Below are 24,440 nucleotides of genomic sequence, written 5' to 3'. Positions count from 1 at the left end.
TCCTGTAGTAAGCATTACTAGACTCTCACTTCTATTAGAGAAGGACAAATCCTATGCCATTTTGACAAAATGTCATTGATTTAATCAAACATTTGCTGTAATTGACCTAGAATAGCCTGCAGGTTTTAATGCGCTTTGTGTAAATATTAAAGCAGAAGTGGCTGTGATTAGATAGTCAGAAGGCTTGACTTTGTTTATAACTATTTTTATAACCACATATTTACTGTGACTTTCTTATTTGAAAAGTTACATTGGGTGAGTTAATTTGTCTTTGCTCTGTTTATAAATGAGGATATACTGTGAATGATGTTATTCTGTCTTTCATGCACCTTGACTCAGTTTCAGTTAGCAGGGAATTCAGGTGGGTGCATCTTAGATCCTAAGGAAAAGTGGAAGGAGCTCCTGAATAATTCAGGCACTGGGGAAGGGAATATGTATGGACTCTGTATATGAGATTTCTGTAGAGATTCTGATTATGGCAGATTCAGTGTCCTTTATTTTCCCAAACCCAGTCTCTGCAAGACAAAATTTTGCAGTCTGCAACACAAAACTTCAATTTTATGTATTTTAGGAACTGCACAGGAATTCTGCTATTCAGACTGCACTAAAGGAAGCAATTCTGCCAGTCAGTTATGAAAATAAGTGAGAGAAAGGCCTGGAAGAAAAAAATACCAAATTATACTTTTTTCTCTTTTTAGAATCTGGAAAAGTATTATTTCAAATAGCATTAAGAGAAATGTTTTTGAAAATAATTAATTTAAATTGTGCCTGCTTGTTTTGTCTAGAGCATAGTTAGAAAAGCTGATTTTTCTTACACACAACTTCTCTTTACATCTTGTTAAGAATAAGATTATCTTATTTATACTACTCTGATGAAAAGCATCTTGACTTGGTGCTGGTACTTAAGAGTATTACTATACGTACAGAGTACTCCAGGGTGTGATCATGTACAAAGGTGGATCAGTGTACCTGAGGTTACTTGTATTATGTAAAAATATGCAACTCCAAGATGATCTGAAATAAAGTCATGGTACAGTAAAGAGCCAGGCTATGTAGCTTTTTTGCATCTTGTAGACTCCCCCAGCCCATTAAGTCTCAGTTCTATTTTACTCACAATATTTCATTGCATATTGAGAGAAGGTATTAGCACTGTGGGAGAGACTAGAAAAAATATATATGGAAAGAATGGAAGCCTTCTTCTTCTTGATGGTACTTAACACTGTTGTTACACTATTACTGCAGATTATGCTGGAAAAGCATTTTTTTCAAATAGTTAAGATTGCTCTCATATTTTTGTGACTGAAACTTTTGATAATTTCAAAACACACTTTGGTGAAGTATTCATAAGGACTAAAGGATTTTTTTTTTAATCCTTTGTCAATCTGAAGTGTAAATTAAATATATGCTATTAACTGGTATCTGTGTCTAAATTTTAAAAAATACAAACTGTGATTAAAGGCATTAAATATCTGTTTAATAGGACTGCCTTTCTTTTGTAATGTATTTTATAGAGTGGTTACATTTGTAAATCTACATGTTCCCTAGTAATTTTTTTTACTTTCAGCATTTTATTTGATTTGCCATGCTACTTTCTTAAGTGCTACAGACCAACTAGAAAAGCTTAACTGAATACATTTTTTTTGCTATTAAATTAATAAATTCTGAGATTATGCAATTAGATGTTATCTTCAAAGAGTTGGTATGCCATTAATTTCAGAAAGTTAATGCACTAGTGAAATATATTTACTGTCTTAGCTGGTAACTTGGTATTGATGTAAATGGAAGTTTTGAGTAAAAACTGGAACTCAGTGTTCAGAAGACTTTTTGTATTTAGAGAGTGATTTCTGTGGCTTGCTTTTGATAGCTTAATATTATGACTTCAATTATTGTCAGAAGATATGTATTTTAATTCTGCAGAAATAATACAAAGAAAAATCTCTTTATATCTATCATTTTCTTCTTCTCTTTAGTGGAAGATGTTCAGGTCTCCTGTTATAGAATATTAGCCAGTTTATATGCTCTGGGAACCAGCAAGAGTATCTATGTAGAGCGGTAAGAAGAAAAAGTGTTCCTCTATTTTTAATATTTGTGTTTATATTTAGTTTCATGAATATGCAGTCCAGAAATGAACATACAAAGAGATTGTTGTTGGAAAGATATCTTGAGAGAAAAAAGATGCTCAGATGTTAAGTGGAATGCAGCTGCATTTAAAATTACAAATAAAATTATCTGATTTTACAGTAAATATCATTTGATTTGAGGTTCGACTGGGGAATTGTAAAAAGATATCATTCAGCCCAGCTATTATTATAATTCTTCCTTATATATTGTTTAATTGTGATGTATATTTCTTTCTCATTACATTAGTTTTTCACTCATACAACTCTACTTCTTTTCTTGCTCAATTACCCAGGGAAATGAGGCTTTATAATTGCTTTTTTGTGCATCTGTGTATCTGCTAAACTCCCTCCAAGTTACATTTGGTCTGTGTAAACCACATTCAGCCAAAAATTAGAGGTACCTAGACAATTCAGTTCTTAAAACTGAAGAGTTGCCCTGTAGTGAGTAGCACTGTTCTCAAGGAACAGAGCCCATACATTTCAGATATTGGCAGCAGTAATCTAGGAAGTTCATATATCTGTACACTGTCTAGCAAATCAACCTGTGCATAACTCCAGACCAGCCCCATGACATACCCTTGCTTACCTGGTGGCAGTATTGTAGGAAACATTATGAAGAAAGGTGGGGACCAATGTTTGTAAGTACACATCTGTGGAAAACCAGGTCTCATTAATTTCGTAAGAGATATAAAAATGAATTGGTTTGGGTATTTGGCAAATAAATTGTGTGGGGATTGTAGTTAAGACAAAATGCGTCAGTGTAAGTGATAATTTTTGTGTATGGTTGTCTACACCCATTATCACAAATGAAAAGCATGTAGCATGCTCTTTGTAGGTGTATGCGATGGATATATGTTTTGCTTATGAAAACCTAATGAAAAGGAAGAAAAGGAAGAAGGAGCAAACAGGATAAATAATAATAGGAATGAAGTTAGATTTAAAAAAATCAAGTTTAACGAGTTAGATATAGAAAGAATGTAAGTTCCTAAAATGAGATAGACTATAGACTTGAACATGAGTCTTGTTAAATCACAGGATCAATTTGGAGGCTTTTTATTATTTTTTTTCCTTGGAATTTAATGGGGCTTCTGGACTTCTGTCGTCTGTGTGGCCCAGCTTCAGCAGCTAAGGATTTCTCACATACCTAAAATCTGCTCTGGTAACTGAATTGGGAATCAAAAAGAATAGTTTTAAATTCCCTTTTAATTCCCTTAATTCTCTTAATTTAAATGACTCAAGTGAAGTGACAGGGTATCACTTACTTCCGAGAGACAGGCTTTTTACAATTTTGACACACTAAAGGAATTTTGATTATCAGATATTGTCATGTATTTGAGAAGATTAGAGCAATGTTTTCTGCAAAACTTGCAGAGATATTAATCAGTATAAGCAATTTTCCACTCTCTGAAGAACTTGACTTTCGTGCAAAACCAAGGTCGCTGGGTAAAAAACTGGCTGGATGGCCGAGCCCAGAGAGTTGTGGTCAACGGAGTTAAATCCAGTTGGCGGCCGGTCACAAGCGGTGTCCCCCAGGGGCTCAGTTCTTTATCAACGACCTGGACGAGGGGATTGAGCGTGCCCTCGGTAAGTTTGCAGAGGACACCAAACTGGGTAGGAGTGTCGATCTGGTCGAGGGGAGGAGGGCTCTGCAGAGGGACCTGGACAGGCTGGATTGATGGGCCCAGGCCAACTGTATGAGGTTCAACAAGGCCAAGTGCCGGGTCCTGCACTTTGGTCACAACAACCCCATGCAGCGCTACAGGCTTGGGGAAGAGTGGCTGGAAAGCTGCCTGGCGGAAAAAGACCTGGGGATACTTGCTGACAGCTGGCTGAATATGAGCCAGCAGTGTGCCCAGGTGGCCAAGAAGGCCAATGGCATCCTGGCTTGTATCAGGAATAGTGTGGCGAGCAGAAGTAGGGAAGTGATCGTGCCCCTGTACTTGGCACTGGTGAGGCCACACCTCAAGTACTGTGTTCAGTTTTGGGCCCCTCACTACAAGAAAGACGTTGCGTTGCTGGAACATGTCCAGAGGAGAGCAACAAAGCTGGTGAGAGGTCTGGAGCACAAGTCTTGTGAGGAGCGGCTGAGGGAACTGGGGTTGTTTAGTCTGGAGAAGAGGAGGCTGAGGGGAGGCCTTATTGTCTTATTCAACATGGCAATGGACGATAGGACGAGGGGGAATGGTTTGAAGTCATGCCAGGGCAGGTTTAGGTTAGACATTAGCAAAAATTTCTTCACAGAAGGGGTTGTCAGGCACTGGAATGGGCTGCCCAGGGAGGTGGTCGAGTCCCCATCCCTGGAGGTATTTAAAAGAGGGGTAGACGAGGTGCTTAGGGACATGATTTAGTGGTGGGATGGCAGTGTTAAGGGTTGGACTTGATAAGGTCTTTTCCAACCTAAATGATTTTATGATTCTATGATTCTATTACTTTTTCGCAGAAAAAGGAAAGTATATCACTCAATTAAATCGATACTTGTATTTGGTCCCTTGGTCTATTCAGTAGCTTTTTCTTAATGGTGGAGATTATAAATTTGGTAAAGCCGAGAGGAAAGTAATAGAATAGCAGGCATTGTTATGATGACTCTGGGTTTTCCCTGCGTGTTCCTCATTTGTTCTCAGCTAAGTAGGACACCTTTGACGTTTTATGTCTTAACATTTCATTCATGTATTAGTAGAGGGTTGCTGGGTGTCATGTTTCTGTTACCTGTTCTTGTGCTGATGATCTTAATAATGTAGTGGCTTATCTTTTTGAGCTCATCTTAGAATAAAAATAAGGGTGGTATACAACTACCCTGAGGTAGATGTGTATACTTAACAATGTTTTTTAATTCACAGGCAACGGTCAGCACTAGGAGAATGCCTGGCCGCTTTCTCAGGTGCCTTTCCAGTGGCTTTTTTGGAAACTCATTTGAACAAACATAATATCTACTCAATTTACAATACCAAGAATGCAAGAGACAGAGCAGGTATTTCCAGAAACTCACATGATGGTTATGAAAACACAAGTTCACTATAAATTCTGCTTGCCTTAATACATGTATTTTTGCATACATTTTATAGTGCAAGAATGTTCTTGTAATCTCTTGATTGTATTTATTTCCTAAATCAATGGGCTAAGTCTGGTAAAATCAACTATTTTACGTTTCTAAAGATACCAATGTTCTAATTTGAGATGCCATTCTCAAAATACCACTTTGGAATCAATTTACTGAAGGGACTTCACACATTTTTAGTATCTCAGATATTATATATTTGATGATAAAATTATGTATTCTAATCAGTAACTTTAGTTCCTCAGTTTTCATATGCAATAGTGGGTCCCTAAAACACACATGTGCAATTGAGGCAAAATACCTTTGCCTGTATTAAGTACATAATATACCCTTAGAAAGTAAATACACTGCAGAATATGTAAATTGTTCCTTCTTTGTTTGGATATAAAACAGTACAGATACTTTCCGGTAACATTATGTGGGTTTGTTTTGAATATACCTTTTTGTTCCATTCCTAAACTCTTTACATTTCCTATGCTAATGAAATACTTGTTCCTCCAATAAATAGAAGTTACAGTAGAACTGTGCAAACTCTGCATATATGCTGAGTGTGAATTATATCACAGATATGTATCGATGCCAGTTTATAATGGCATTCATTTTATAACTTTACCTTCATTTTTACAAAAGGGAACATAGCAGATTTATTCTTCAAAGAGCTGTAGTATCTTATCTTGAAAAAAATCAACAGCCACGCTTACTTACCATATATACTCTAGCTATTTTAATACATCTAGAAAGACAATCAGCTGTATTATCATTGATTTTTAACAGAAATTTGAATTTATTTTCCAAAATTACATTATGCTTTAAGGAGACTCTGCAATGGCTGTGTAAAATGTGTTTGGGTCTAAAGAGGAGAACAGACTATTTTTGGAAGAAGACTAGCCTTAGGCTATGTTGGTACAAACACTTGGATTCACAAATTGCAGACTAAATTTTCAATATATAGGTATCTATCTGTATATCTCATTGTGTGTGTATGTCAGGATGTAAGACACTTGAGCTAATAGTTATGCTTACAGCTATTTATTTGTAGATGAAACAAACTGCCTCCAAAAATAAAGGCAATTGCAGTGCCTTTTCAGATGAAAGAACTGATAATTCAAATAACTTGAAAAGTGGACATTTACAACCAGAAATTCACTTCCAGAAGTCAGTGTCTCAGAATCTGTTCTACTCATTATGTCAGGCAATGATGCTGTTTTTTCTTCCATTAACATTCCAGGTCTCATCTGATGTGTTGTGGATAGATGTTTCATTGTATCAACTTGTTTCCTCAACTGCAAAGCTTATGTTGGAAGAAATTCTGAAATATAAGCTTCATTTTGAATATAGCAAACTGCACCTGATTTCTATTAATTCATTCCATAATAATTACATTGTTGAAGCTTCTATTACAGGAATTATTTTTATTATTGAAAGTTTTATTATTGAAGCTGATATATAAAGTTTATTGCTCAATGGTATGAAAGTAGATGGTTTTTATTGGAGGGGGAGGGAGCGGAAGCTTTTTTCCTTGGATGAGAAGGGCCTAGAAAACAAAAGTTGCATGGAATAACAGTTGAAACGAATTATTTTCCCTCTATGACTTAATTTATTGAATTTTGGATTTTTTTTTTCAATAGTTCTCAACTTGCCTGCTAGTGTAGATGAGGTTTGCCCAAATATTCCTTCCTTGGTGAAGCTAATGGAAGAAATTGTGGAATTGGCAGAGTCTGGTATTCGTTACACACAAATGCCACATATCATGGAAGTGATACTGCCTATGCTATGTAGTTACATGTCACACTGGTGGGAGCACGGGCCAGAAAACAACCCTGACAAGGCTGAAATGTGTTGCACAGCCTTGACGTCAGAGCACATGAACACCCTGTTGGGTAACATATTGAAAATCATCTATAATAACCTTGGAATTGATGAAGGAGCCTGGATGAAGAGATTAGCAGGTAAGATGTAAAAATTAATAAACAAACAAACAAGCATTTGTTTGTATATTCAGAAGGTATATATACATACACACTCTTAATTGCTATTTACCCTGTTAAAGCTGGAGTAGAACAAAACTTATATTTTTATGTTTTTAAACAATACAGATCTTGATGAACCAGGAGTATTAAGTATAAAGAAAGAGTAGTATAAGCATGTTTTAATTTCTTAATATGTAAGATAAGTACATTCAAATATTTCTTTTTCACCAGAACATGCACATGTGCATTTTGCAGTATATTGAATTAAAGGACTACAGTTATTTAACCCATTGTTGTTATATAGCAAGTTTCCATTTGCAGGCATTACACAGTTGCTATTCTGTATGAGTGCTGGATCCTTAAAATACTATTTTGAAGCTGTATATCTAACATATCTATTATAATGAAATGTGGAAATGCATATGTCATTTTAGTAATCCTTACGTTAACTTCATTGTTGTAACACCTTAACATTTATTTTAAAACAGTTTATTTCTCAATGTTACAATCTGTAAGTAAAAGTCACTTCAGTGTTGTGAATTAAGTTTTTCAATTAGACTTTCCTATGACTTTTCCGTACTTATTGTAGTAGTAATTTCATTCATGGCAGCAGTCTGGATTCCTAGTCTTTTGAGGGTTAGTAATTTAATGCACTCTAAGGGTAAGTGGTAACTGCCTAAAATTCTTTGTAATCTAGTGGATATGTTACAAACGGTTTTGCACTAATGGTCCCAGATGAAGTGCCAATTTACATATTCATTGTGCTAACAAGTTTCAAATGGCTCATTGACATGTGGTTGATTCAGTCTCACAAGCCTTCCAGTGTCCTAATGTGCATAAGAAATACAGGCAGGCCGTTTCAGTAAGTTTGCAAATAACTAGAGCATGCTTTCCAGTTCTACTTCGCTCAAGCTAAGAAGCAAGGGTTGAAAGAGGAGCCAGTGGCTGAGGAAAGATGTGTGCACTATGTAGCTATAGATGTATCCACCCATACATACTATTAAACAAGTTCTCTATTACTCAATAAAATTATGCAGGCAAATGCCAGTATCTTGACAGAGTGCCAGTAAAGAGGTATTTCAAACTTTATGATATTGCAAGCTTAGTCTGTGAGGTTGTAATTTCTGCCAAAATTGTGACAAAGTGACAAAGTGAATTGACTATGTGAAATCCTGAACACATTTAATTCTTGGCAAAACTTCTGCTGATTTCAGTGGGGGTAGGATTTTACTCTGTAGTCTAGAAATAAGATCCAAGTAAGAAGGGAAAGGTGAAAGTTTTTATTTATATTCTGTGGCCAGTTATATGTTATAATATTCATTGCCTTAAATAGTGTTTTCCCAGCCCATCATCAGCAAAGCAAAGCCACAGCTCTTGAAGACGCACTTCCTGCCACTGATGAATAAGCTAAAGAAAAAAGCAGCAGTGGTTGTATCAGATGAAGAACATCTAAGAGCAGAAGGCAGAGGTGATATGTCGGAGGCTGAACTGCTCATCCTAGATGAGTTCACCACTTTGGCACGGGACCTCTATGCCTTCTACCCTTTGTTGATTAGATTTGTGGACTATAACAGGTATGTGGAGAAGACAGGTCAATGAATCTCGTAAAAATCTTCCTGTTTATTGATACTGTCTCTTATCCCTTGATATGCCTAGCATTGAATTAAAGTCGCTTTTACTCTACCTGCCAATCTTGAAGTTGCTCAAGCTGATGCTTTATGACTTTAGGAGGAGCTGGGGTCTTTTTCAGAAGAAAACAAAACAAAAAACAAAGGTGCAATCCAAATCTGTTGGATTAGACCTGGGATTAATGTAAAAGGATTTTAAGGGTTTTGAAATAGGACATCGAAAAGCCACTGGTACAAGAAAGGATTAAAGGCATGCATGCTTGATTTTGTTGGTTTGCATCTCTGTAAAATGTTGAAAACTGATTTCAAAGCATAAAACCAGTGAGGGTCATCCGCATTTCCACTCTTTTACCAAATTTTAGGGCAAAATGGCTGAAAGAGCCCAACCCTGAAGCAGAAGAATTGTTCCGCATGGTGGCTGAGGTCTTCATTTACTGGTCAAAGTCTCATGTAAGTAATTCCTTGGTAAATAATTGTTTTAATTAGGTTTCTTAGTGGGCAGATCAATTATTAAGTGTTTGGGAAAACACATTTAATGACAGAAGTGAAACTGGAGATGGGAAGGTATTAATGACTTTCAGTTTTCTGACACTTCTAAATGCCTGAGTAGTTAGGGGAGTTGATGGGTGTTTTGTAGCCTAGTAACACTGACTGTAGATACTTTTTGTGGTTGGTTGGTTTGGGTTTTTTTTAATATATATTAAGCTCATTGAGGTCCGTGTCCTTACCCTTTTATTTTTCAATCAGTTATTTACACTCCCAAAGCCTTTTTATAACCAGGATGCATGGCTACTAAATTAACAGTAGTTGTATCATTAAAGTCTATTTTCCCAAGTTGTACAGTCTGTCTGCTTGAGCCTCTTGGCAAAGTTATGATAAAAATCATGTGGAAAGTTCCTCAGCGCAACTGGTGGAACAAGGGTTTCTTGAAGGAAATGTGCAGCTCTATTTACAGTCACAATTTGTGTTGCAGTGTAGATTTGTATTTCTTTAATAAAGGTTTATAATTCAGTTATTAATCCTAAGTCTGTAGCTGGACTGAATGAAAGAAAGTCAGTATGTGTTCTAAGAACAAGGAAGTAGCAAAGATATCTTACAAGTAATTCCCTGAATGAATTTTTTCCTAGATGATACTATGTAATATTTCATAAATTTTATCAGTTAAGGATTTCTTCTTAATTCCACTTCTATAAAATTTACCCTTGATTCTCAAGTCTGATTCCTCTGGTTCATATGCAAGAACCAAGGCATCTGCATTAAGACCTAATCAGACACCCTCACTGATAGTGCTTAAATAAAAACAAAACATGATTCATGTGAATACTGCCACAAAAGTAAGAAATAAAGCAAAAGAGACTAAATACTTTCAAACATTGGAACTCTGTATGGACTGTTGTCTATAGTAGATTTCTGCTGTAACTTCAATTCTCTCAGGTTTGGGAAACAGGATGCCTTATTATTTGTGTACTTGTGCCTGAATTTGACTGTAAGATTTATTACAAACATTGCGGGACACAGAAACTGGTTGCACAGTAGATAGATAGTGGATCATCAAATTACTTGTGAATACACAAGTTTGGTTTTTTATTTAAAGTTTCTTATGTATCTGGATATAGTGGGATTTATAGTGGGGAAAAAAACTGAATGGATGATTTCCTAGTAAGGGAAAACCCAGACAATATTTTTTTATTGAATTAGACGAGGACTGAGATTTTTGTCATAGCTGTTTCATAGCCAGAGAAACATTTCTTTCTAACATAAAAAAAAACCCCAAAAACGCACAACCCCTGAACTATGTCATGTAAATAAAGCTGGAATTCAAGGTCATTGTTAATCATCAATTGATTTTTTCTGTCCTAGTCTTATCTTGTGGATTTTACAAATTTCCAGTTAATGTATGTTTTTATTTAAGGTTTGTTTAGATAGATTCCTCATATCAGAAGTGCTTCTAACTGAGATCTTCTATATATTTCCAGAATTTCAAAAGGGAAGAGCAGAACTTTGTGGTACAAAATGAAATCAACAACATGTCTTTCCTTATCAGTGACACCAAATCTAAGATGTCCAAGGTAGTGTAAAGATTTTTATATTTTTCCCTTTGCAGAGGAGAAGGAGACAGGAGGACTCCAGAGAAGCAATTTTTTTTTTTTTTTTCTAATTTGTCTGTTGAAAACACTGGGTTGAGAATCAAAATGTTATCAACACAGTGGACTTTCAACATATTGATGCAAAATTTTGGCGATGATATAATGGCAGTTCCATTGGATAGGGTTGCAGCTGTAGAGGTAGTAAGGAAACTGTCAAACCAGAGACAAGTACAAAGTTGCTAGTACAATTATTTTATTTAATATTGGAATTTTTTTCATCTTTTCTTTATGCTTCAGGCAGCAGTTTCTGACCAGGAGAGAAAGAAGATGAAGCGAAAAGGTGACCGGTACTCTATGCAGACCTCTCTCATTGTGGCAGCACTGAAGAGATTACTTCCCATTGGCCTAAACATTTGTGCTCCTGGAGACCAAGAGCTAATCACACTGGCCAAAAATCGATTCAGTATGGTAGGTGCTTTTCTTGCGCTTCTGAAATGTAGAAATATTTTACTAATGAAATTCTTTGAATATTTTCCCCCCATGCTCATTCTTAGAGCATGACACAATGAGGACTGTAATTCTCTTATATAAAGGCACATTCTTAAGAGTTATTTCTCTCTCTTAATTTTCAATGCTAAATTGTGTTTAGTTTTATTTTGTGAAGCTTGACTTTGGAAATGCAAACAATAACGGGATATTTCCTAACTTCTATGCCCAATGTCGTAACTAATTCCGTTTGATCGCTCTCATGTAAAAGCAAGAATTTCTGTGGTGATAGCTTGTTTTAAAGGTTATTCTTACAGTGCAATAATGTGATTGTAATTTGGAATAAACTCCTTTCTCAAGCTATGATACTTTATGCACCCTAGCAAGTTATATGACCTTTGGACAGCTGAACTGAATGTTTATAAAGGATAAAAAAATCTCCAAAAGAAACAGAAATCAAATCAGAGAAGGCTGTGTTCATGATTTTGGTTTCATTTGGTCAAACTTTGGTTTAAGTCAGGCTTGCATTTAGTGTGTTACAGTGGACAAATATGAATGATGCCATCCAGAACTTGTTCCTGTAAGCTTGGGTTGGCTAGCTCTGGCCTGATACAAAAAGACTTATTGTCACTGAGATTTTCCTCAGTCTTCCACATTGACAGTTTTATTCATTATCTGAACTAAGCTCAAGTTTGACATTTATATGAACAGTATCTTTTCTTAATCACCTTCTATTCCTAATTGATATGATTTGTAATTTATTGACAGAAAGATACTGAAGATGAAGTACGAGATATCATCCGCAGTAATCTTCATCTCCAGGGCAAGGTAATCTATATATAGTTTTCAAACATGGTTTTTCTTCCTTTGAATTCGTTAGTGCCATATGATGACAACCTGCCTTTGTTCATTAGGATAACTTGTAGTCCCTTTTTCTCTTCTGACAAGTAACTTGTTCCTGTCAATTCTGAAATGTTAGGGGTTTAATGTGTTTATATATGCATTATATACAATAACATGGCCCTTCAAATCCCTGGAGATGGAAGCAAGGTGTATTGCTGTTTAAACTCTACCTTCTATTATTTGGGATAGAATCTGCAAAATGCTCAGTGTCTTTGTATCAGTTTGAAGTCTAAAGGAAAAGGAAGCTGCCACTTTGGCATACTCTGAAGTGAAAAATCTCCACTTTGCTCAGTCTGGTTCCTGTTTTTCAGCACAGGGAAGAGGAATTATTTTGGAAAAAGTGTAGAGTTTTTGTTATTGAATTCCAGTTAGTGCCAGATGAATAGCCCTAGGGAAAAAGTCCTGCACTGGCCCAGTGTAGTTGAACTGTTTTATTAATGCTTCAGAAAATGGCAAAGCAGCAGCCATAAATCAGAAGTGTAATAAAATTACGTACATTTCTTCTCTGTTGAAGGAAGATGGAATCAGACCATCAGATGGTGCTTTAAGATTGCTCTTTACTTTCTCCCCCCACCCCAGGTTTTATTCACCTCAAGGGAAAAACTAACTAGTATTTCCTGTGCTTATTAAATGGTTACAAGAGAATAAACATGTGAATTGGAAATCTCACTTTTTTTTTCTGAAAGGCTATTTAAGGATCATCCAGAAGTCTAGATTCCACTGCAATTTGGTGCAAGGCAATAAATGCTGTTTTTTAAAAAATGACTCGGTAATGGCATGGTTCATCCTGAATACTACCTGAAGATCAGTTTTCTCCCATCTGGTGTTTTCTGTATATAGCTGCAATGTCAAGCAAGATTATATGGAGATTGGGGTTTCTGGAAGCTCACAAGAAGATACATCATTTTGCAAAGCTAACAATTAGCCTTTTTCATAAAATATGACAAATGGAAGTCCAATAGCCAATAGGGATTGCACACAGAAAAGTTTACCACTGAAAACAAACAATTTGGTTAAATCCTAAAAATCTTGAAATATTTATCCTTATATAGCAAATACTATTATATAGTGAGAAGCAGAAGAAATCACACAGGCAAAGTACTAGGAAGATAAGAGCATTTATGGAGATCTCAATGAGCAACAGTACTTAAGCAATGTGCATGCCATGAACATACAAACCTTAAAAGTGTTTTGATTTTGTGTGTGAACTTCAAGAATGATTTCTAAATTATAAAGATTAGGTATTTCTGTTCTGATGTTTTCAGTATGTCTATATTGTCATTTTGTGAGCCGTGCAGTTGTAAGTCTTGCCTGGCATTTCATGCTGCTTCTTAGCACTTGTCCTCCTGTTTTAAATACTTCAGTTTCTATTTTGTTTCTTTAGGGTTACATTCTGCATACTGCTATTATGAAATTTTTGCCTGTTACTGCTTTGTTACCTTGGAATAATGACACTTCTTAATACCTTGATCTGTGCCTTCTCTTCAGAAAATTCCTTTTGTTTGCTATTGTTCAGCAACATACCATCTCCTCTGTTTATAACACATGAAAATAAAAGTACTTTTACATTTCTTGTATTGATGAAATTTTATGGTGCCTTGATAATTAAGAAGGAAGTAATCTTAGGTAATCCAAAGTACACACTGACAGGTTTTTCAGTTGTAATCTTTTCTGCAATGACTTTAGATTTTCATAACTGTAAAATAAATTTGCAGTGAAAGATGACATTCTGAAAGGGAACCGCGTAATACATAGCTAACAAAGCTAAATAGCTTGTTGTAGCTAGCTTTATTTTATAGCTATCTACATATTGCTTTACTAGCTTTGAAAAGCTCTAGTTTTGACCTGTGAAAAGTAGTTAACTCAACTACAGACAAAATATGTCACTCCTAGGACTTAAAAACTTCAATTTATTATTGTATTTATTATCTTTATAACGATTTGTTATCTATTGCTAAGTAGTTTGTTCTCGGTGGCTTGAAATAAAGTTTTTATGAATCATTTAGCACTGACACATTCTGGATTGCACATGACACTTAAGTGTATAACTTAGTTATTTAAAAGTATAAAGTAAAATTCAGTAGTTATTCACAAAGTACAATATAATTTATTCTGTAATTCTCTGATGTTATTAGTATTCAGTCACTATCATGACTGAATCAAGTGCATCAGATACAGTCAACTATGATGTTACTTGTCAAGAAAAATGATGCCATTGTGCTATATGCATACACTACCCTTTTGCTGTCTGCCTGAGTCAGAGATAAAAGGAATGTAGGCCAAATGGTCTTAGAAATTTAAATTAGTATTTAATGTTATGAATTAATATGTAACTTTGTTATAATGGTGTTTGTGTAAGGTGGCTTTCAAAACAGGAAAAATACTTTTTGGAAAGGCTGGTTTTCTTCCAACCATAGCAATGTTCTTTCTTCAAATCATGTTTACTGTTCACCAATTTTGCTTTGCACAGACACCATGTTCTGTCACTTATGTTAGAACTAAAATGTAATTTATCTTGATGGAAAACTGCACTGTTTGAGAATCATCCTTCTGAATCTTTAGCTATTAATGTTGTGGCGTCTATTTCATGCATTTGTCTACCTTTGTCTACATTTGTCTTCACCCTGTTTCTGTCTTTCCTTTCCTTGCATGCCTGCATGCTGTTACTCAGTACCGAGCCTTTTATTTCAAGAAATTGATGACGAAACTTGCATTCATTTTGACATGGATGAAGCTCAAGTCAGCAAAATCTTCTTCCAGCCATGCTAATTCACACCTTGAAATGTCAACTTCTCATACCCTTAGAAAACTACCTATACAAAAAAGCTGTACCTTGATAGAATGTGAGGAGTTCTCAGATCAAAAGACATCTCCACCTGTGATTAAAAAGTTTTTTGTGGACTATCCATTCATGATGATCCAGTCAAATGCTCACAGAAAGACTGTGGATGTGACAGTTGTTAAGAAATGGAAAAGCCGAAAGGTCGAAGAAATGCCTGCCAGTTGTGGCTTTCTAGGTTGTAATAAGCTATTATTGAGCAACTGTGTAAGTTTATAATCATTCCTGGAACTTCAGTAAACTGTATCATAAGATGTTTTGTGGAGGTGAATTAGCATTAGTCTCATCTTAGGCACAAATTGAAATCTGGATCCACAGTGATGTTTTAGAGAAGTAAGTGTTGAGTTTAAGCTGTATTTGAATCTGTAGGGTTTAGGCTTGTAAATGCTCTAGGAATCTAGGCCAGTGTGTCTTAAACCTAAATTGCACAGTCAGGAATCATCACTGGCCACAGCTCTCAGTAAAATGGGTTATGCATTGCATTTGTCTTCAGTGTCATTGGCACAAAAAAATGGTTGCAAAGTGTGTTGCATCAGTGTTGATTAGCAGAAGCACTGGGGAGACGAACTAAAAAAAGATTGCTCATGGTAAAACAGAGAATCACAGATCACTGAAATGGAAAAAATTAAATGTAGAGAGAAAAATAAGAAAAACATTTGCTTCGTACAGTTCTTTATAATTTGAAGGCTAATAAGCAAATGCTTCTTGAATTAATTTTTCATAAATTAACTTTTCATTTTTTAGCTAGTTATTCATCAAATTAGGATTTTCTAACAATTGAAAAAAACTAAAATGAAAAAAATTAGACATAAATAAGACTAATTACTAATTTACATAACTGAAAACTAAGTAATCCCAAGTAGTAGAGCAACAATTTTATTGTTGTTTGATTTAAGAACTGAAAAGTCAGTGTACAAAGTTATGTCTGCCTACCTCATATTCATTACTATTCCTCAAATATGTTCACTGCTTGTGCCAGTGCTATTTGTTAGCCCACAATCATTTGCTCTTTGTATGATTGTTAGACTTTTAGTCCTCTGGAAGCTCTCAAGAAACATTGCACAAATCAGTCTTTAGTTTTGTTCTCCCAGTCAGTGTAGTGGACGCTGTATGTGTTAGCCATGTAAAGGTGTGGGTTAGCCATATAAAGTGCTTCTGTTGTTCTTTGAAGCAGTTATGTACAAATTACACTGCTTGACCCTATGTTTGGAACATTTTTTTTGCCTTGGTGACATGAGAAATCTTTCTCCTGCAGCTTGAGGATCCCGCCATTAGGTGGCAGATGGCACTTTACAAAGATTTACCAAACAGGACTGAAGATTCCTCAGATCCAGAGAAGACTGTGGAAAGGGTCCTTGACATAGCTAATGTACTGTTTCACCTGGAACAGGTTAGAGACATTTTCCCAATTCCATTGCCTCTTAATCTAAGCAAAAGTATTCAGCCTTTCATTTATACTTTCACCTGCTATATTTAATGCTATATTCTTTTTTCTTTCTTTTGATGGCTACTGTTTATGTGCTTTGCCTTGTGTTTTGTAATCCAATATCGTGGTCGTATTGCTCATACAGTGTGTTTGCAGCAGTTCCAGCCATCATTTATTTGGAAAAGGCCTAAGAAAGTGATACCTGTTGTTTTAGCTTCCTTCTGGTGCATTTCAGCTAGCAGAAAGTAATCACTAAATTGTCCATGGACCATAAAATATGAGTAAAAGATAACTTAATTATTGAAAAAATGCCTTTTTGCAGGGTGTATTTACTCAGTTGAGATTCCTGAATTATTGGAGTAGCAAGAACCTTAAAGCTGCCTACATAAATATCTAGTTAGAAGCTGCACCTTATAGCTGTATGGAGTAGAACAGTCAGATGATTTGATACACCACTTCTCTAGTGATGGCTTTAGAAAGCTATTTACTATGTACTAGTTAAAAAAATTATAAGAATGTCCACTTGACAAAATCTGTATGTGTGAATGTGGGTGAGAATATATGCATCTAGAAAATTAAACTGGCATTAAAATTCAGAAAATTCTTAATGATCTGGAAGCTTTAGCAACACTACTCTTTGGTGGTCCAGCAAACTGCTTGCATATGTGCACTCAAACTTACATGTTCATGCTGGTGCAACAGTGACTACAAACCAAAGTTAAGCTGGCCAGCTCAAATATTACTTGCCACATTCAAGAAATAGTAGAAGCAGCGTGGAGGAATGATTTTTCTGAGAATGGTCTGACAGAATCTTTAACTTGTTTCAGAATCTGGCATGAAGCTCTGTTGTTTTATCTAATATTTTTTGCATGAATATATGAGCTGCCCACACAACTTGGACTACAGTAACTTTCATTTAAAAAATCTGTAATTTGTGTCCTTCTCACTAGCACTGACAGAATTTTGTATTTTGTCTCTCTGATTAAAGTAGTCCCCAGAAATAGTTCAACCAAGAATAAATGTTGGAAGTTAGGTGTTTGTTGGTTGGTTTTGATTTTGGTTTTTTCCTCCCCTTGGGACAAGAGCCTATTACTTAAGTTTTTAATTCTTGATCCCTACGTTGGTACATTTTACAAGTCAGAGACTACTTGATAAATTTAGTTTTCCCATTTAACTTACTGAACTGTTAGCTATTTTGCACTTTAGATTTGTTCTGTGCTTTCTAGGCTTTTTTAAGATACACTGAAGAAGCAGCACATTAACTTGAAGGGTATTCCTATTGGCAGAGATTAACGCTGCTGGTTACACCATAGCCTATAAACTGACTGCATATAAAATTTGCTCAGGGTTGTTTGGTTTTTTTTCTCTTTTTCAAAGAACATTGGAGAATTGAAGGCTCTTGCCCTCTTACTAGATTAGTTGGTTTCACTGAGCTTTTCACAGGTTCAGACCCCATGTCAGGAAATTTCTGTATTCTGATGAGGTCACTGTCTCAGTCGAGTAGGAATCTGAGAGGTATGTGAAAGTGCTTGTATCTACACTGTGCAGCACTTGTGCTAAAAGTGACTTTCAGAGATCTTAGAATGCATACCTGTGTCCTAGCTGTTTCATCACACAGGTGGTCTTCATCTAGTTTGCCAGCCTTAATATGGACTTGCTTCAAGTTCAGCAGCCTTACACAGTTGGATAGAAGAGGATGAAGAGCAGTCACTAAATTTTACCTGTTACTGAGTATGTGTGGAACAAGTAAAAAGTGATTAGAATGTGAAGTAAATCCATGGCAATCACAGTTAGCCTACTAGAGAGAGAGAGACATAAGAATGGGTATTGATTTGTAAAGATATAGGATGGCTGTGAGGAAGAAGGAAGAGTTGAGCCAAGTGTCACGATCCACTGTTGGGTTGAACAATTTGGCAGAGGTTAAACCCCCTTGCTTTCCAACAGACTTCTGGGAGGTTGGGGGTGGCTGGGCATAACTTCTGATTAACTCCAATGTTTTGTCATGACTAGGTTCCATTTACATTCTCAGGAACAGAATTAAAACCCAAAACAGAGTCAAGTGCCAAGTCACTTTATTTGGCCAACAACAAATATCATGAGAGTGTTGCAATAGCTACCACCACGGGTCCGCGTGCGGCCCGTGTGCCTGCTCTATCTTCGAATCTGGTGCAAAGATATTCCAGAACAGTCCTTGTGGTCGCCACTGTTTTCCCCTTTTTATAGGGTTGTCCTCTTGCATAGTCAATAACCTTTTTGCATACCCACGCCTCCCACTCGGCAGTGGGGCGCATGCCCAGTATCGTCACTAGAGGATGCTTGAAAGTTCTAGAAGGTCCAAGCCCCCTCCCCATTGCCAGTCAACCCTGGGCCTGGGCACATGTGCAGAGGACGTGTACTCCAAGACAACAGGGTAGAACTCAATGGGTTGCCTTGGTGATTAAACTGTCTCGCTCACTTGCCATGGTGATTAGGCTTCGGTAGTTAAACTTGCCTGCCACCAATGTTGAGACAAGTTTCTAGTCCCTTACAGAAAGCTAGAAACATGGGGAGCAAAAGTTTTCTACCTTGGTTTTATCATAGTTAACTGAGCTGAAAGGAAATTGATTAGCATGTACAGAGCTGCATAATTCAGCATTAGACTCTTGTATTTGAGTTCAAACACCATATGATGTTGATTTCTGGTGGTTTAGCTATACAATGGTGTATATATATATATTTATATATATAAATTGGTTAAGCTTGTGTAGTTTGGAGAAATTGTTCAAGACAGTGAAACCCAAGTTCCCTTGAGTTTTCCATGTTCTGTCATAGGATCAATCCTACAGCATATAGGATCCAGCAGTAGTACAGAACAGGATGAATTCCCACTGTAATACCAGATCGACATTTCAGATCAATCCTTCTGATCAGACTTAAACAATGACTTGTGGTGAAGTAAATGCTGACTGCTTTTATTCTGGGGACTTTGCAGCTATTTGTTTAAAGATTTGGCCCCACAGGTTTACTTATCTTCTGTAGACGTGCACTCAGGTGCTTTTGTTACTGAAATGGGTAATTCAGTGTCTTTAAAAATAATGAATATGTTGGCACTGGGTCTGTTTTTATGAAAGTCTTGAGTAATCCTCTGCTCTCCATATACAAATACTCTGTTCTCCATATATGCGTACTCTGAATGCTTCCCTTACTGCACTGGCAAAGATCAGTTCATTCTTTGTATTTTCTTTCCATGCACAGCTAACTTCTTTGTTTTTATTATTTTCAGAGATCTGCTTGCATAGGCCGAGGCTATTTCTTTTGGGAAAGTATAGAGAGTTTTATAGTTGTTTGTGAAGATATTACTAATAACCTAACTTTCACATTTGGGTTTGTCTGACTTCTGAATTATTAGTGCTGTTTTGTGACTGTAAATATGTTTGTAGTGAACACTTTTCTATCCTTTCTCTTAACAAATATTTTTCATTTGTATTTTATCTTTTGGAAGGAACTTGTTTTAGAATGTCACCATTTAATCTTACAAGTGTAATTATCCATTTCACTGAATGCTTGGCAGTATTTTAGTCTGTTTAATTAGATGTTTATAGTTTAAATATGAATAATTTTTCATATTTCATTAAACTAGAAAAGTCCTCTTGGATAGCTATGTTTAGATTGAATACTGAGTCTACATAAACAACATCATCACTACGTATTTTAAGTAAAATGCTTAGTTTTACTAAATGAAGAATCACCAAGTCTTTCAGGGTAGAGATGCTAACTTACATTGACTCCTTTGAAGATGCTGGGAGACACAGGAGCTGTTATTCCACTAGCACAGTTGTCTGTAAAAGAAACAAACAACCCCTTACAAAAACACCAACCAATCCTACACAAAAGACACATCCCCCTTAACTCTATGAGAGTTGTGTAGGTTAAATCAAATTATATAATCTTCATGCAACAGTTGTGAAGTAAATCACAAAATCTGTGAATAGACTGTGGGAGTGACCTGTAGCACAGCCTGCAATCATAGTTCCCAGTTACCCAGGCAGACTGTATACTGTTGCATGCAGTTGCTCTTCTGGACCACAGTAGTCATTTTCCTCTGATGGAAGCAAGGATGGAAGGTGAACAGAAGAAACTGAAAGAGCAAAAGATGATGATGAAGCACACCCAATTTCACCTCTGTTGAGCCAGGATGCAGAAAGAGAGTATACCTGAAGACAGAGCTGCAATGTTATGAAATGTAGCTGAAGTGTTTTGGAATATCTTATGTTCATTCTAGCTATGCAGATTCATGGAAGGCCTTAGTCCTAACTAAGTCTTTGTGCCTGTCACTCATTTTTAAAGTTAATTCCTTTCCACTGTAGCTGATCATGGTAAATATTACAAATAAAAGATTATTTGTATATAAGACAATTCCTTTAAAAGTATTGTCTGAGGGAATGTGAAGGTGTACAATTTACATATATATATATAAAGAGTTACATATAAAAGATAGAAAGAGTGAAGATTCTTTGTATTAAAAGGTAGTTTCCTGAGAGATGGCCTCAATGATGATAATATCCTATGTAAAAGATAGAAGAAGTAGGATGAAGTAAAAAAGAATATCTATATTTATACAAGGAATGGGAGATTTTTGCTTTTAAGTTTATTTTCTAAATTCTGATTCTACAATTTGGCTGATCTCTTGAACTCTGTCTAGAACACTTTTTCCCATCTATATTCTTCTGTTATCTTTCCACTTGATTTACCTGTTATCTCACATTTTTATTATTATTATTACTATACCCAGACATCAGGGACATTGCCACATTGTTTATTTTTCCATGTGTTTTTTATGTAACAGGTTGAGCATCCTCAGCGGTCCAAAAAAGCAGTGTGGCATAAGCTGCTGTCTAAACAGAGGAAAAGAGCAGTAGTTGCCTGCTTTAGAATGGCACCATTGTATAATCTGCCAAGGTAAGGGCTATATTTGTTCTGTCTTTCACAAATGCATTTATGTTCATACAGTGCTATTTGGTGAGATCAAAATGAATGGAAACATGTAAACCAGTACATGACAAACTGCGTGGTTTGTATATTGTATACTTTGTACATTACTTTCTTTTAATAGATCTAAGTACTTTCTTCTTATATATCTTTTGAAAAGAGTAACAAAAAGTATAATTTTAAATTTCTGGTTCTCTCCTCCTGCTCGTATTCCACCTTTTGCTCCTGATATGTTTTCTTTTCTGAAAAGTAGACACCTTTCATAGGAGATAAAAAGAGACATGCTGGTGTCGCTGTAATATCATCTTTGGAAATAAATTTTCTTTTAAGGCTCTGGAAATACGCAGTTACCTTCATTATTTGATGCTAAATGTTCTCTATGCAGGTAATAAACTGATACTATTTATTTGAAAACTTGTCTATTTATTGTGCACTTTTGGGAAGAACATTCTACTAGACAGGAAATGTATACACATACTCTAGGTATTTCACACCTTTTCCTGTGGCTCCTTTTCCTGTTCTTTCTTGTTCAATAGAGAGTGCAATCTATAGTCAAGTAAGTTTCAGAATCCTGAGATTCTCAAAGGAATGAACATTCAGAAAAAGTGGACGTATCTATTTTTCATGCAATTGCTAAAAATAATTTCCAGAAGACCTGTATCTGATCTTTTCAACATACTAATGTTCTCATCTTTTACTGAAAGTATGCATATTACCATAATTAGTAGGATGAATCTTAAAGTCTGTCCCAGGAAGCACAAGGGCATGAGAATCATACTAGCTTGAAATGAGGCTGCTGTGGCAGTTGAAAATAGAACAAAGATATTTCTGTCTGTAGCCATTCTTACTTTAACAAGTAGGTCACCTGCACATAACTAGCACTCCTATATATTTTAATTATATTTCTTCATTCTCAATACATGAGAATGGCAATTGTTTAAAAAATTTAAGATGATTGATAGAATTCTTCATGAAGAATTGGTTGTCACATGGCCCATTTTGCATTGAGTCCTCAAGAAAAAAACCAAGAAACAGTAAACTTCATCATTGACTTACCCTCTTTCTCCTAGCCTCGTCATCCATTTAATTTCATGGAGTTTACAAAAAAAAAAAAGAGTTTATTATTTTAGGTATGCAAGTCTAATCTGAACATTAAAAAATACAAATATTTGAGCACAATCAAAAGTTCTCTATTGCTGTTACCATAATATTTAAATTAAAATAATATTAAAATATTTTATATTAACACTCACTAATGTGGCACAGTAGTTGATTTTATTTCTTATCTGTGTTTAAATTTCTATAAAGCTCTATGTATTATCTGTTCATAAAACCATTGTTATTTCATTCCAGTATCAGCTTTTCAAGTTAACAGGACAGTTTTGAATAGAGCATTTTAATGCAAACATAATTTTTAAAACAGGTGCTTTAGGCAGGTTTTACCATAGAAATTTTGCTTTCCTTTTAAATGGTAGTTGTAATGACTGGGCAGTTTTTCAAGCTAAAGAAATTCATATTGACCAAATCTTGTCTTTAAAAGTTTAAAGTTTTTGTTTTAAATGTCCCTTTCTAGGCACCGAGCCGTCAATCTCTTTCTTCAAGGCTATGATAAATCTTGGATTGAAACAGAAGAACACTATTTTGAAGACAAACTGATAGAAGACTTAGCAGTATGTCTGGGTGCAAAGGGTCATGGGAATGTATTCTGGATTAGCATTAGTCTTGTATAATAATTGTAAGTCTGTCAGGTACATAAGATATCATCTAAGCTATCTCTACCCTAATGGGTGACCTATAGCCAAGTCACTCTGACGAGTTAAAAATTACAAGTGATGGAGGTTCCAGAATCCCCCCAGGCAGTCTGCTTCAGAGCTTCAGTAACCTTTTATAAATATTTTTAAACTTTTGTCTAAATTATGTGCCAGTTGCTGTCATTCCCCTGTGTCTTATCTTCTGCCCTGTGAAGAAGGGGAACAGCATATTCCTTTCTTTCTTTGCAGTTAACCTTTATGTATTTGAAGACTTCATAACCAATGTTAAAGCCATTTAAGTCAAAAGGTTACAATATGAAACTAGAGGAATTCTAGTCTTAAATTAATTAGTCCCTCTTCGCAGAAGAATCTGCTTGTGAGGGAGGTGATTTTTTCCAACAGTAAAGTATTAGAGCCATCTCTTTAGCCTGGTAAATCCCCAGGGTGATTTCCAGTAAAGCCCTGTGTCCTCATAGAGTCATAGACTCGTTTAAGTTAGAAAAGACCTTTAAGATCATCAAGTCCAACCCTTAACTTAACACTGCCATCCCACCACTAAATCATGTCCCTAAGCACCTCATCTATCCTTCTTTTAAATACCTCCAGGGATGGGGACTCGACCACCTCCCTGGGCAGCCCATTCCAGTGCCTGACAACCCCTTCTGTGAAGAAATTTTTGCTAATGTCTAACCTAAACCTGCCCTGGCATGACTTCAAACCATTCCCCCTCGTCCTATCGTCCATTGCCAGGGAGAAGAGACCAAGCCCCACCTTGCTACAGCCTCCTTTCAGGTAGTTGTAGAGGGCAATAAGGTCTCCCCTCAGCCTCCTCTTCTCCAGACTAAACAACCCCAGTTCCCTCAGCCGCTCCTCACAAGACTTGTGCTCCAGACCTCTCACCAGCTTTGTTGCTCTCCTCTGGACATGCTCCAGCAACGCAACGTCTTTCTTGTAGTGAGGGGCCCAAAACTGAACACAGTACTTGAGGTGTGGCCTCACCAGTGCCAAGTACAGGGGCATGATCACTTCCCTACTTCTGCTCGCCACACTATTCCTGATACAAGCCAGGATGCCATTGGCCTTCTTGGCCACCTGGGCACACTGCTGGCTCATATTCAGCTGGCTGTCAGCGAGTATCCCCAGGTCTTTTTCCGCCAGGCAGCTTTCCAGCCACTCTTCCCCAAGCCTGTAGCGGTGCATGGCGGTG

General features: G+C 36.2%; 1 protein-coding gene across 1 annotated transcript in view; it reads left to right on the top strand.

The window, feature by feature from the left end:
* The window catches only part of LOC104128861 (ryanodine receptor 2), a gene marked incomplete at its 5' end in the record, with an annotated part of 147,072 nt that overhangs the window by 47,997 nt on the left and 74,635 nt on the right, over positions 1–24,440 (top strand). Inside the window, 11 exons of the mRNA XM_035897117.1 lie at positions 1,971–2,052; positions 4,958–5,088; positions 6,804–7,124; positions 8,479–8,719; positions 9,136–9,223; positions 10,750–10,842; positions 11,158–11,328; positions 12,115–12,174; positions 16,344–16,478; positions 21,340–21,452; positions 23,056–23,152. Of these exons, the coding sequence (XP_035753010.1) occupies positions 1,971–2,052; positions 4,958–5,088; positions 6,804–7,124; positions 8,479–8,719; positions 9,136–9,223; positions 10,750–10,842; positions 11,158–11,328; positions 12,115–12,174; positions 16,344–16,478; positions 21,340–21,452; positions 23,056–23,152 (1,532 nt within the window). The remainder of the gene's footprint in view (positions 1–1,970; positions 2,053–4,957; positions 5,089–6,803; positions 7,125–8,478; positions 8,720–9,135; positions 9,224–10,749; positions 10,843–11,157; positions 11,329–12,114; positions 12,175–16,343; positions 16,479–21,339; positions 21,453–23,055; positions 23,153–24,440) is intronic.

The sequence above is a fragment of the Egretta garzetta genome, unplaced genomic scaffold (assembly GCF_000687185.1).
Source record: "Egretta garzetta isolate BGI_Z169 unplaced genomic scaffold, ASM68718v1 scaffold887, whole genome shotgun sequence".
Taxonomy (NCBI): Eukaryota; Metazoa; Chordata; class Aves; order Pelecaniformes; family Ardeidae; genus Egretta; species Egretta garzetta.
Note: the sequence above shows the minus strand (reverse complement) of the source record. Positions and strands in the feature narration are given on the sequence as shown.